The sequence below is a fragment of the Heliangelus exortis genome, chromosome 13, assembly GCF_036169615.1.
Source record: "Heliangelus exortis chromosome 13, bHelExo1.hap1, whole genome shotgun sequence".
Classification (NCBI taxonomy): Eukaryota; Metazoa; Chordata; class Aves; order Apodiformes; family Trochilidae; genus Heliangelus; species Heliangelus exortis.
The window spans coordinates 17,654,446-17,667,281 of record NC_092434.1 but is presented as its reverse complement, the minus strand read 5'-3'; the positions used below and the strand labels follow the sequence as shown (position 1 = coordinate 17,667,281).

The 12,836-nt window shown below is 43.3% G+C and overlaps 1 protein-coding gene, 1 long non-coding RNA gene and 1 other non-coding gene across 14 annotated transcripts in view; all 3 read right to left on the bottom strand.

Moving 5' to 3' along the window:
* The window catches only part of CNOT1 (CCR4-NOT transcription complex subunit 1), a 68,466-nt gene that overhangs the window by 18,386 nt on the left and 37,244 nt on the right, over positions 1-12,836 (bottom strand). For all 12 annotated transcript variants that reach the window (XM_071757135.1, XM_071757133.1, XM_071757130.1 and 9 more), the window contains 10 exons: positions 12,342-12,420; positions 10,814-11,044; positions 9,613-9,753; positions 8,696-8,875; positions 7,544-7,660; positions 7,064-7,174; positions 5,793-5,870; positions 5,296-5,473; positions 4,695-4,825; positions 2,602-2,898 (listed from right to left, as the gene is read on the bottom strand). In XM_071757135.1, the coding sequence (XP_071613236.1) occupies positions 2,602-2,898; positions 4,695-4,825; positions 5,296-5,473; positions 5,793-5,870; positions 7,064-7,174; positions 7,544-7,660; positions 8,696-8,875; positions 9,613-9,753; positions 10,814-11,044; positions 12,342-12,420 (1,543 nt within the window). The remainder of the gene's footprint in view (positions 1-2,601; positions 2,899-4,694; positions 4,826-5,295; positions 5,474-5,792; positions 5,871-7,063; positions 7,175-7,543; positions 7,661-8,695; positions 8,876-9,612; positions 9,754-10,813; positions 11,045-12,341; positions 12,421-12,836) is intronic.
* Positions 8,048-8,186, bottom strand: LOC139802294 (small nucleolar RNA SNORA46). The gene has a single exon (XR_011728556.1). It is a non-coding gene; the product is annotated as a small nucleolar RNA SNORA46 (small nucleolar RNA).
* On the bottom strand, positions 8,048-8,353 carry LOC139802213 (uncharacterized). The gene is made up of 2 exons (XR_011728541.1): positions 8,267-8,353; positions 8,048-8,229 (listed from the first exon to the last, which is right to left on the bottom strand). It is a non-coding gene; the product is annotated as an uncharacterized lncRNA (long non-coding RNA).

Genomic DNA, 12,836 nt, shown 5'->3' with positions numbered 1-12,836 from the left:
GCTGAAGCTCTGTATAAGAAGGGTCAACAGTGTTTTGTGTCTTACAACCACTTTGTGCTCCCTTCAGACCATTAAATCCTCACCTCCTGAGCCAGGTAGCTTGCAAAAGAGCAACTCCCACTGCAAAAGGACCTTTGTGCTGTCACTCCCCAACAGATGGGAAATAGTGACATGTCCTTAAGTAACAAGAACCAGTCCTATAATGTTTTTAATCCCTGAAAGGATAGCAGTATTGTGATCCTTATACTCCTCTGCCTGTTGCTGACACTGATGGCAAACCCAGCAAGTTTTCTGTGCAGCAGCTGCTGTTCTGGCCAGTTCATCAACTCTGTTGTGTTCCATTTAGCCAAGAAGGGGGAGGCAGTGCTGCAGCTCAAATTTTGTTCCTGGAGAGCTGAATATATCCTTGAGAAAATGCAATGAATTAACAAGCTACTGCAGAAAAAACTTAATTATGTATCTGCTAACAGCACAAGTAAATAAAATGTGTCTGAAACATGCTGAGACAATGCAAGACATCACCAGGAAGTCCTAGAAACAATTCAGTCCTCCCTACTTTACCTTTTCTACCTCTCAAAATTCACAGGAAGACAAGCACTCCAAGGCTTTTGGGATGAGATCAAACCAGAAAGAATGCAGGAGCAAAATAAAGAGACAGGAAGAATGTGAGATGCACCTCACTCACAGGCTTGAGGCTCTTGGACTCAAATTGTTATTTCAGCACAATTTTTTCACCCTAAATCCACAAGAATCATGAGACTTAGCTACTAAATTCATCTCCCCACTAGTTAAAGCCACGTAATTAATCAACAAGTCTGTGGTGTGAAGAACTGATTTGCTCCTGCTGGATGCCTACCCACCTATAAGCTGGAAAGGTGACAACTTTTTACCCTGAGTGCAGTAGCAAGAATATTTTTCAAGCTGGTAGCTGGAAAGCTGATGCAACTCTTACCCTGAGTGCAGTACCAAACCATTTTTCAAGTTGGTAGCTGGACAGGTAGTGGCAACTTAGCAAAACTATTTTTCAAGTTGGTAACTGGTGGATACAACTCTTACCCTGAGTGCAGCAGCAAAGCTATTTTTCAAGTTGGTAGCTGGAAAGCTGACACAACTCTTACCCTGAGTTCAGTAGCAAAGCTAAGTTTCAAATTGGTAGCTGAAAAGAGGATGCAACTCTTACCCCGAGTGCAGTAGCAAAACTATTTTTCAAAGTGGTAGCTGGAAAGGTGGATGCAACTTAGCAAAGCTATTTTTCAAGTTGGTAACTGGTGGATGCAACTCCTACCCTGAGTGCAGTACCAAACCATTTCTCAAGTTGGTAGCTGGAAAGATGACAACTCTTACCCTGAATGCAGCAGCAAAACTATTTTTCAAGTTGGTAGCTGGAAAGGTGGATGCAACTTAGCAAAACTGTTTTTCAAGTTGGTAACTTGTAGATGCAGCTCTTACCCTGAGTGCAGTACCAAACCATTTCTCAAGTTGGTAGCTGGAAAGGTGGATGCAACTCAGCAAAGCTATTTTTCAAGTTGGTGGCTGGAAAGATGACAACTCTTACCCTCAGTGCAGTAGCTAAACTCTTTTTCAAGTTGGTAGCTGGAAAGGTGTCTGCAACTTAGCAAAACTATTTTTCAAGTTGGTAACTTGTAGATGCAGCTCTTACCCTGAGTGCAGTACCAAACCATTTTTCAAGTTGGTAACTGGTGGATACAACTCTTACCCTGAGTGCAGTACCAAACCATTTCTCAAGTTGGTAGCTAGAAAGATGACAACTCTTACCCTGAGTGCAGTAGCAAAACTATTTTTCAAGTTGGTAGCTGGAAAGGTGGATGCAACTTAGCAAAACTCTTTTTCAAGTTGGTAGCTGAAAAGATGACACAACTCTTACCCTCAATGCAGCAGCAAAACTATTTTTCAAGTTGGTAACTGGTGGATGCAACTCCTACCCTGAGTGCAGTACCAAATCATTTCTCAAGTTGGTAGCTGGAAAGGTGTCTGCAACTTAGCAAAACTATTTTTCAAGTTGGTGGCTGGAAAGGTGGATGCAACTTAGCAAAGCTATTTTTCAAGTTGGTAGCTTGTAGATGCAGCTCTTACCCTGAGTGCAGTACCAAACCATTTCTCAAGTTGTTAGCTGGAAAGATGACAATCCTTACCCTGAGTGCAGTAGCAAAACTATTTTTCAAGTTGGTGGCTGGAAAGATGACACAGCTCTTACCCTGAGTGCAGTACCAAACCATTTTTCAAGTTGGTAACTGGTGGATACAACTCTTACCCTGAGTGCAGTACCAAACCATTTCTCAAGCTGGTAGCTGGAAAGGTGGATGCAACTTAGCAAAGCTATTTTTCAGGTTGGTAGCTGAAAAGATGACAATCCTTACCCTGAGTGCAGTAGCAAAACTATTTTTCAAGTTGGTAGCTGGTGGATACAACTCTTACCCTGAGTGCAGTACCAAACCATTTCTCAAGTTGGTAACTGGTGGATACAACTCTTACCCTGAGTGCAGTACCAAACCATTTCTCAAGTTGGTATCTGGACAGGTTGTGGCAACTTAGCAAAGCTATTTTTCAAGTTGGTAGCTGGAAAGGTGACGCAGCTCTTACCCTGAGTGCAGTAGCAAAGCTGTTTTTCAGGTTGGTGGCTATGCTCATCAGCAGAGGCTCCCTGCAGGTGATCATGGCCATGCCAGCAGTCAGGTTACGCATCATGTGGTGGGCGGCCACGCGCATCCGGGACTCCTCGGAGTCGAGGGCGAAGTCCTTGCGGACGATCTGCTCGCAGGTGGTCATGGCGATCTTGATGGAGCGATCCACCACGGGGTGCACCAGCTCCTGCACCGCCCGCTCGATCGCCTGACGCACGCACTGCTTCAGCTGAGGGTGGGCCTGGAACAGGGGGATCTGCTCCCAGCAGATGGGGGGAAACGGAGCGGGGATAAAGTCAGTCAGGATCCCGCCGACCCCAGGCGTTCAGCTTTTCATCACAGAATCACAGAGTGTCAGGGACCTCGAGGATCATCTGGTGCAACCCCTCTGATATTATTGTTTGTAAGATGTCCCAGCACCCCACAGAGCTGAGACTTCAATTCTTTTTTAATCCAATTTTTTTTTTTAATCCAACCCAAGTTTCCCAAGGTGGGGAATCCACACTTTCCCCTGTGTCCACCATTCCAGTGTCTGCCTGTTCTCACGGTGAAAAATTTCTCATGCTCAGTCAATCTCCCCAGGAGCAACTTGTGCCCATTGCCCCTCATCCTGTCCATGGGAATCCACCCCTTCCCCTGGGAGACCATTCCAGGGTCTGACTGTTCTGAGGGTGAAAAATTTCCCTCTTGTGTTTAGCCAGAATCTCCCCAGGAGCAAACTTGTGCCCATTGCCCCTCATCCTGTCCATGGGAATCCACCCCTTCCATGGGTCTCCACCAGACACTTGGAGACCATTCCAGTGTCTGCCTGTTCTCAGGGTGAAAAATTTTTCATGCTCAGTCAGAATCTCCCCAGGAGCAGCTTGTGCCCATTGCCCCTCATCCTGTCCATGGGAATCCACCCCTTCCCCTGGGAGACCATTCCAGGGTCTGACTGTCCTCAGGGTGAAAAATTTCCCTCTTGTGTTGAGCCAGAATCTCCCCAGGAGCACCTTGTGCCCATTGCCCCTCATCCTGTCCATGGGAATCCACCCCTTCCATGGGTCTCCACCAGACACTTGGAGACCATTCCAGTGTCTGCCTGTTCTCAGGGTGAAAAATTTTTCATGCTCAGTCAATCTTCCCAGGAGCACCTTGTGCCCATTGCCCTTCATCCTGTCCATGGGAATCTACCCCTTCCCCTGGGAGACCATTCCAGGGTCTGACTGTCCTCAGGGTGAAAAATTTCCCTCTTGTGTTCAGTCAGAATCTCCCCAGGAGCAAAATTGTGCCCGTTGCCCCTCATCCTGTCCATGGGAATCCACCCCTTCCATGGGTCTCCACCAGACACTTGGAGACCATTCCAGGGTCTGACTGTCCTCAGGGTGAAAAATTTCTCTCTTGTGTTCAGTCAGAATCTCCCCAGGAGCACCTTGTGCCCATTGCCCCTCATCCTGTCCATGGGACTCCTTGTAAACAGGGAGTCTCCATCTGCTTTGGAGCTGCCCTTTAGGTGCTGGAACATCATAACAAGGTCTCCCCTGAGCCTTCACTTCTCAAGGCTGAACTGACCCAGTTTTCTCAGCCTCAAACAATTTGAAGCTTCCAGCTGTAGCTTGTCTACAGTGTGGTGCTTCTGTGTACCACCTGTAGCCATGGCTATATCTGGTTGATAATTCTGAAACTGGGCCAGCTGTCTATTTTATATGCAAAGATGCAGTTTAACACAATGCAAAGTTACTTAAGAGCTAAGTCACTCTTAAGGAGTACAGAAAGTCTCTTTTAAGCTCAAGTCCTGAACACAACTATCTCAACTGATAATTACTGCTTGATATAAATGGGATGTTAGTGTAAATTTAACAGGAAAAAATCACTAGATCATGTAGCTAACATAACTATTAACCACCCCTGAAGTTCTCCATTTGATCACTTGTTGGCACTCACCCTCCCCAATACTCCTGAGAAGTGACTCTCCAATAACTGCACACTTATTTACAAATAAGTAAGCTGAAAGCTGTGGCAGTGTCAGTGGCATGCATTCTGTTAGCAAACCAAATAATTCCTAAAACTTACCGTGGGATTTAAGGTAATATGTGGAGCCAACCCTCCTAAAGAGTAAACATTGATGTCATGGTAACTGTACTGGGGTTGTGGGGGAACTGTGGCTGTGCAAGTGGTGCTGGTAGCTGGAGTTGTAGAAGCAGCTGCAGAACACAAGAATGTTTGTGCAGAACCATTACTGAAAAGCAAGTTCTTACAATCAAAGTATAGACTTCTCTTTTAAACCAATAAGTGACTAAGAAACAAAAACTTTATCATGAAACTTCCTAAACGTACCAAGCAATTTTTATTCTCAATTCTCCAATAATTAGTACTAAATCAGCTTCAGCACTTTTTAGCAGAGCTGTTTGTGACACAGCTTAGCCCCTGATGTCTTCCTAACAGAGCCATCCCTTCTAAGAAGCAGCTATTCTTCTCTTCAGCAGTTCTTCTCTTCTGAGAAGAACTCAGAATGCTTCCATTCCAAACTCCACAGACCTACTTCTATTACAAAACTATTTAAATGCTCCATAGCATTCAGCATACATAGCTTCACATTTTTCTTTGCAACAGCATGACCTGACATTTTAAATTTCTACAGTGTGCTTCTGCATTCTAGACAAAATGTACTCACTGGTTGTTGTGATGGGTGGTAGCTCTTCTGGCTGCTTCACATCCTTCTTTGGAGCAGAAAGCTGCTCATCCAGATTTTTCAGACGATCCTTATCTTTCAGGAGACTTCCAGGTTTCAGCTCATTGATGTCTAGTGCAAGATTCTTGCAGAGCACCTCAATCTCAAACTTCAGATTCAACTGCACAACAATTCTAGTTTAGGTTATGTCACAAGGAAAACACCCGAAACGGTCACAGGGCCACTTGACTCCCAAGCTTCCCATTCTAACCCCAGGCTTTTTACAGACTTTAACAGGGACTGAAGATTAGAGAAATCTCTTGCATGCTGACCTCACAGGAGAAGAGTTTCATCCAAGTTCTACCAAATTAAGCAATGCCCAATTCTCCCCACGCTAAAAGAGCGAGAAGGGAAATTTGGTCCTTCACAACATCCTCTTGACTGGAATGTCAAGAAAACCTCACACTCAGTAGGTATAGAAAAGAGAAACAGAAGTTTACTTTTAGATCATGTTCTTGATGTAGCTCAGCTAAAACATTCATAATGGCCATGGTCCATGGGTTTGGAGGCCTGAAGACCTACAAGAGAGAGGACAGCAGTTATTACACACACTTTCTGAATAATTTGAGTAAACTATGGCTGGAAATTTTTGAAAAATGAACTGTCACTTGTGCATACAGCTATGGATGAGTTTCTACAGCTACAGTCTGGGTTGGATTTCATAGAATCATGGAATGGGCTGGGCTGGAAGGGACTTCAGAGCTCATCAAGTCCAACCCTTGATCCACTCCCCCCGTGGTTCCCAGCCCATGGCACTGAGTGCCACATCCAGGCTCTTTTGAAATATCTCCAGGGATGGAGAATCCACCCCTTCCCTGGGCAGCCCATTCCAATGGCTGAGCACCCTCTCCAGCAAGAAATTCTTTCTCATGTCCAACCTAAACCTCCCCTGGCACAACTTGAGACCTCTTGTGCCCTCTTGTCTTGCTGAGAGTTGCCTGGGAAAAGAGCCCAGCCCCCCCCTGGCTCCAACCTCCTTTCAGGGAGTTGGAGAGAGTGATGAGGTCTCCCCTGAGCCTCCTCTTCTCCAGCCTCAACACCCCCAGCTCCCTCAGCCCTTCCTCACAGGACTTGTGCTGGATCCCTTCCCAGCCTCCTTGCTCTTCTCTGGACCTGCTCCAGCACCTCAAGCTCCTTCCTGAGCTGAGGGGCCCAGAACTGGACACAGGACTCAAGCTGTGGCCTCCCCAGGGCTGAGCACAGGGGCAGAATCCCTTCCCTGGACCTGCTGGCCACGCTCTTCCTGAGCCAGCCCAGGATGCCATTGGCCTTCTTGGCCACCTGGGCACACTGTTGCCCAGTACTCTGCTCGACTGAAACCAGTTTAGGAAGCTAGTTGAACAGTAAACTGGAAACATAATGACCTGGTCCTTCTGAGAGATCAGTTTTGTGTCACACAGAGCCGCAAAGAATTGATCAGGGTCAAAGCAGGGTGGGGAGAATAAAAAAAAAAAAAAAAAAAGGAATATAGGTCCTAGAGCACCTTCAGCAGAAGCCTGAGAAATGTACAGTTCAGCTAACACCACCCATTTAGACTGCAAAAGCACAAGTCCTTTCCCTCCAAGCAGAAATCCTTCACTTTGAGTCCTTACACCCCCTTTCTTTCTCACGTGAAGCTCAATTAGTTTTCACTTTGAGAAAAAGCTAAATACATTTCTGTGATGCATTTTTTTGCCACTGGAGCAGTAACTGGCAGCACAAAGTCACTCACCACACTCCTGACACTGGATTCCAAGACTTTGGCAACAAATGGCACAACATAAAGCAGCTCCTGCTGTCCCTTAATGTACGCTTCCAGTAGCAGCGATTTCACATCCAAATCCTGAAAAATACCAGCAACAACTGGAAATGAGAAGAGGGGGAGGAAAGGAAGCACTCTGCAAAAATTCCACTTACAAGCTATTTCCAGGACACAGTGGAAAGACTGAGTCACAACAGTCCTTGAATTTTACCCATTGCTAAGCAGCAGAATTTTTGAACAAATACAGATACACATTTTACAATTTTTTTTTTCCAAGAATCACTAACTTTTCTGATATAAAAATATTTATATGACCAACTCTGGAATCATACTTTGTACTTAAAAAAAGGCATCAGGGAGGTAACAAAACTTCCCAAACAAAACTTCCTGTGCTACTGGGTAAGAGAGTACAGATTCATGCCAACTAAATCTGTGAAGACAGAAGCTCACTGTGTGCAAGATGGGCTTATTTTTAGCCAGTGTAATCATTCCCAGCCAGTGACCCAGGTTCTTTAACAAGGAACGGTCTGAGAAGTTGGCTGCAGCTTTATCTGATGTCAGTAGCACCTAATAAAAAACAAAAAGAGGCAATTAGAGGAACAACTGATGATCACAGGATAATCAGACTCAAAGCCAAACCCAACAGCTGACCTGACTCAAGATGTAAAGCTTTAGAACATTAAGTTCTGAATTTCAGTCACACAGACTGAAAAGCAGCTTTCAAAGTTTGCTGTAATGCTTTCAAAATTCCTTTTTTTTCCAAGAGGATCCCAGTTTTCCAGGCCTTCCCATTTACTCTTGTCAAGACTATTAGGATTACTCATTTGGTAAAGTGTAACCTGTGAGGGCAATGCTTCCTCCTAGTGCTTCATCAGAGACCAGAAGGCTACCATTTGTACTTCTTGGGCAACCATTTAATTCCCTTCCATCACCTCACAGGTATTCTGCTGTTAATCCTGTTCCTTAGCTTCAGAGGAGCATCAGCTGCACAGAGCACACTCAGCTGTGCTCACAAGAGCCAGGAGATTCTTTTGCACTACAGCGTAACCCACAGTGGTCAGGAAATGCCACCAACAGGTTTAAAAGCAGTGCTTGCTCCACAAGTTTTGCATCTACTCATCTACTGCTCATCTCTCCTCCTTCACACCTCCTTCACACCTTCACACCTCACACTTCTCTCCCTTCACACCTCTGGTAAAGTTTGATTGTTACATGTTCACTTTCTAAACACTCATTTCCCCTATTATTATTCTTCCAGAGTGTGGGTTTCTTACCTTTAAATTTCCCCCCACACAAGAACTTGACCATAAGCCACTTCCCTCTACATAAAAATTTGCAAGCCTCACCAAAAATTCACTTCTAACTAATTCTACTGCAGATCTGCCCTCACATTCAATTAGAATTAAGTCTTTGGTACATTCATGACTGAAAAGAGCAGTATTCATACCCTGTATAATCTTCTAGTTCAATTGCAAGCCAGCAAGTCTATTTTTGACTGATATTCTGTGTTAAGATCAGCAACACAGTAAGCAAACAGCCTGAGAAGGGCACACCTGTCAATCTTTCAGCCTCCCTAAATATTAGAAAACTTATGCTACTCACCTTGATATTTCTGTAGGTTTCATTCAGGACCATTTTATTAAACTCCGGATTCTTAAGTGTGTCAAGGAAGTTTGAATATAAACTGTGAAAATTAGGCTCAATACTGACTCTCTTCATCACAAGATACTGTGATACCCAAGGCATGAACTCTTCTTTCACTGTTTCTTTCAGTTCTTCAACCTGTCTCCATACCAGAAAAAACACCACAGAAGTTGAGATCATCACAGACTTCTGGGGTCAGCTCTGATCAAGACATATTCAGTCAATTGCTTTTAACACTAAGGTCAATAAAAAAAAAAAAAGAAAACACAACCCAAGAAAACACCAAACCAAACCAAACAATTCACACACACCCCCAAGAAAAAAAAAAAATCCCTGAATTTCAGTTTGGAATACAAGAGTCCACCAGCTTAACATTGTAATAGTAAATGTTATACAGCCCAGTTATGTAAGTATTTGGTTAAACTTTGATAATTTAAAAAAAAACCAACTTTTTAGTTCAGAATTTTGCATTAGTATTTTCCTGTCCTTTCAAGTGACAAAAACATCAGAAAGGACTATCCTGCAGTTATTCCAGACATCTACTAGCAGAACTTCCCTGGAAGCAGACACTACAGACATGTAACACTGCAGTACAATGGATCTGGCTATACAGGGAAACAAGAAAACTTGCAGGAGAAAGCAAGATTAAGAATAGTTTGCTGTCACCTGCCTCTCCTTTCCCAGAAAAATTGTATCTTCAAAATGTTTCAAGCATAATGTGTTGAAAACTACTCTTTTTTAGAAGTGTGCTCTCCCCAAAGTTGAAATTTCTACAGAAACACCATCACCCACCACTTTAGAAAGCAGAGTTGGGATTTCCCAGAATATTAATAATAATTTAAAAATTAATTTTACTTGTGTTCTTCTATACTTGCCTTCTGTGTCATGTTAGACTGAGAAAGGTTATTGAAGATGAAAGCAATTTTTTCCTGGACATTCTCTGGAGGTTCCACAATTCTCTCAGTTTGATCAGTTGCTACTAAGAGTGTATCAATGTTGGTGGTATTAATGGAAGGCTGGAGAGAGAACAAGAAATTAAGAACACACAATCCCAGAGGCAACATCAAAATAAACTTCTGCTCCCTTCTCTAGAGCAAAAAAAGAACTGAGCTTTGTCTGGGGACATCCACTGTCTCGGATTCCTTTTCAGCAGCACTCATGAAGCAAATTGAATTTTTTAACTCTACAAGATCTGATCAATAGCAGCATAAAAAACCCCAAAAAACAACCCTCTGGCATTTACATTTGTACATAATAGGTGCCACTGCAATGGCAGCCTGGACACACCAGTCCAGTTCTCCCTGCTGCTGCTTGGCTGAACCCAAGGGCTTTAGCACCCAGTACACTGCAAGGAAGGGGGAAGGAGATACAGTTCTAAAACACTGAGCATGAAAAGTTTAATGTTGGGCAATATAAACATCTCAAAATAAGAGCTATCTACGTGATATAATCAGGGGAGAGAGAATTTAATTGCTAGAGTGCAAACTGCCCCCAGTTTGTTCACAATACCTTCACACTCCCTTTAGCTTTCATCTGCTTTTCTTTGAGGAGCTTCTTTTAAGAGAACCACACAAAGACACCACCAGGAAGCAGGACAGGATTGCCCTTGCACCCCAACACCCCCTCTGGAATAGCTAACTAGCCCTCTAATAACCCTGACTAACCCTAGTTCAGGGATTTCTTTACTTAAGTGCCTACAGATTTGATAAACCTAATGCAGTTAAAACTACTGAGTCAAATATGATTCAGCCTGCAGTAAATGTTCAAGACTCAGGCAGCTATTTCTAGAGCAATTAATTCACAGAAACACTGGTTCTGTATCTTGATAATGAAAATCCCAACCAGCACACTTCTGCAGGATACCACACTAATCCTGCAGTTTCACCATCAAAACTGCCTTTCCTGCAGAAATGTTGGTCGTATTTCCAAAGGTTACAGGCTGCAGGGATAAAACTTGGGAGGGTAGTTTGAAAACTTGCAGAAGAGAAATTAAATCAGATTTTTTTTTTTTGTTTCCATCTGCTCAATCCAGACCAGCAACTTAACTGAGTGTCACTGGCCTGACAGAACACTTACTGGCACATCTTTCTTGAAGCTGACTCCAGTTGGTCGGGTGATTGTAATGGTTTTTGCAACAGTGGTGGTGGTTGAGGTGGTTACTATAGTGCTGACTTGGCCAGCAAGAGGAGCTTTTGCTGGAACTTGGGCCTGGGCCTGAGCCTGGGCAAGTGCAATACTTCCAGGGGTGGTGATTGAACCCTGCATCTTCACAGGAGGATCTCTGGATTGTTGTCCATATTCTATGTACTAAAAAAATGGTAAACAAGCAGACACAAAAGTTCACACACTGCAAGAGAACTACAAGCTGAGTTGCAGCAGAAGCCAATGATCTTTAAAATATTTGAAACTGAGAAAATCTACAAACTACGATTGTATAACCTTAAAGCACATCTTTTCACCATTTTCTTTCTTACTGGAGAGAAGCTCCAAGCTCTGGAGGTCTCTGAGGTCTCTCTGACCTCAATGGGTTTACACCAAGTGTCAAGAGAAGGACATCCTTACAGTTTTACAAAGCACCATCCAAACCCTCCCATCCCTACAAGCCTGGGGCAGCAGAACAAAAGAGGGGCAAAAACCTAGCAGAAGGTGCAAGGATCAAAAAACTGGTTACAGATCAGTAAGGACTCATTCTACTACACAGTAAAGTCAGAAGTTCACAAATAAGCAAAGCCAGAGTTCTCCAACAGCCAAGGTTAAGATTTTTACACCTTCTGAAGTAGCTGCATGGTAGAAAATGTGTTTACTTCCTCACTGTAGTACATGAATTGGTAATAACCTCTGTAGAGGTTATACAGGTAATAATATAATACAGGTATATAGAGGTTATTGGTAATAATCTCTGTAGAACAGAGATTGGTAATAACCCACTGCCATTTGAAGGTTACAGTCTGAAGCCTGTTGATAAAACAGACTGCAACTGGACTTAGCAGCTCTGAGTAGGTGGTTTCTCTACCTTCACATTAGAGCTGAACAGGATTCCTGATTATTCTCTCAAATTCTGCCCCTGGCATTAGCTGCTCTGTTTTTCCACCAGTGAAAGCACCTTTGAGACACATCATCTCATCAGCACTGCTTTTCCTCTGTGAGCTACAGGGTATTTCCACTACTCTGATCAGAGCTTCAGGAATGAAACTTTTCTCATCTTTATCTGGATTAACTTAGCAGGTCTGAGTATGAAACTGTGTAAACCCAATATAACGTCCTCTGTTTCAGAAGAAAACTCCCAAATCCTTAAGGGATTGGAATATAAGTCCACTGCAGCACTTTAAAACCTTTGTGCTTGGTCATGTGCCCCTGCTGATCATGCAGTTATATTCAGGCAGCTCTTTCTAAATAAGCAACTCAAACAGATTATGGAACCAGAAGAGGTACAAGATGTTCATCTGCCCACCCTATCCCATGGCAAAACCTCTAAGAAAAGGCATCAGATTCTGTGGATGTACTCTCTAACCCTGTTACCAGATCAGTTTTTCAAAGGAAAACAGGACTTTGCTCAAAAGAATTAAAAATCCTAGGAAGCCAGTGGGCTAATACAAACACTCACCTCCTGCAAGTGATGAGGGAACTGTATAAAGTGACTAATAGAAGCCAAGTGCTGACAATACTGGGGATAGTCCTTCAATCTGTCAGACAAAACACACATTAGTCAGAAGCATAAGCCCAGAACAGAAACAGGACTGCAAAGAACAACAAATAGAACACTGGTGTTATTCCCATCAAAGAATTACTTCTGGACTCCTTATAGCAGCTGTGCTATAAACAAAGCATTTTCTACAAAGTACTTTTTGTTCAAAAGCCCATTGGAAATGAAATGACAGCACAGCACAGTGTTTATTCACAGCAACTCATCTTATCCTACATTTCTATTCTTCTGACAGAGCATACAATTTCATTTATATTCCAATTTTGCAGTGAGATTATTGGATAAGTAATTTGTAGTCTGTCCCAGTGCAGTTAAAATAGCTCAGAATGGCCTTAGCACTCAAGACAGAAGCTTTACCTATGCACATCAATAATTAAATCTCTACTCATGAATGCC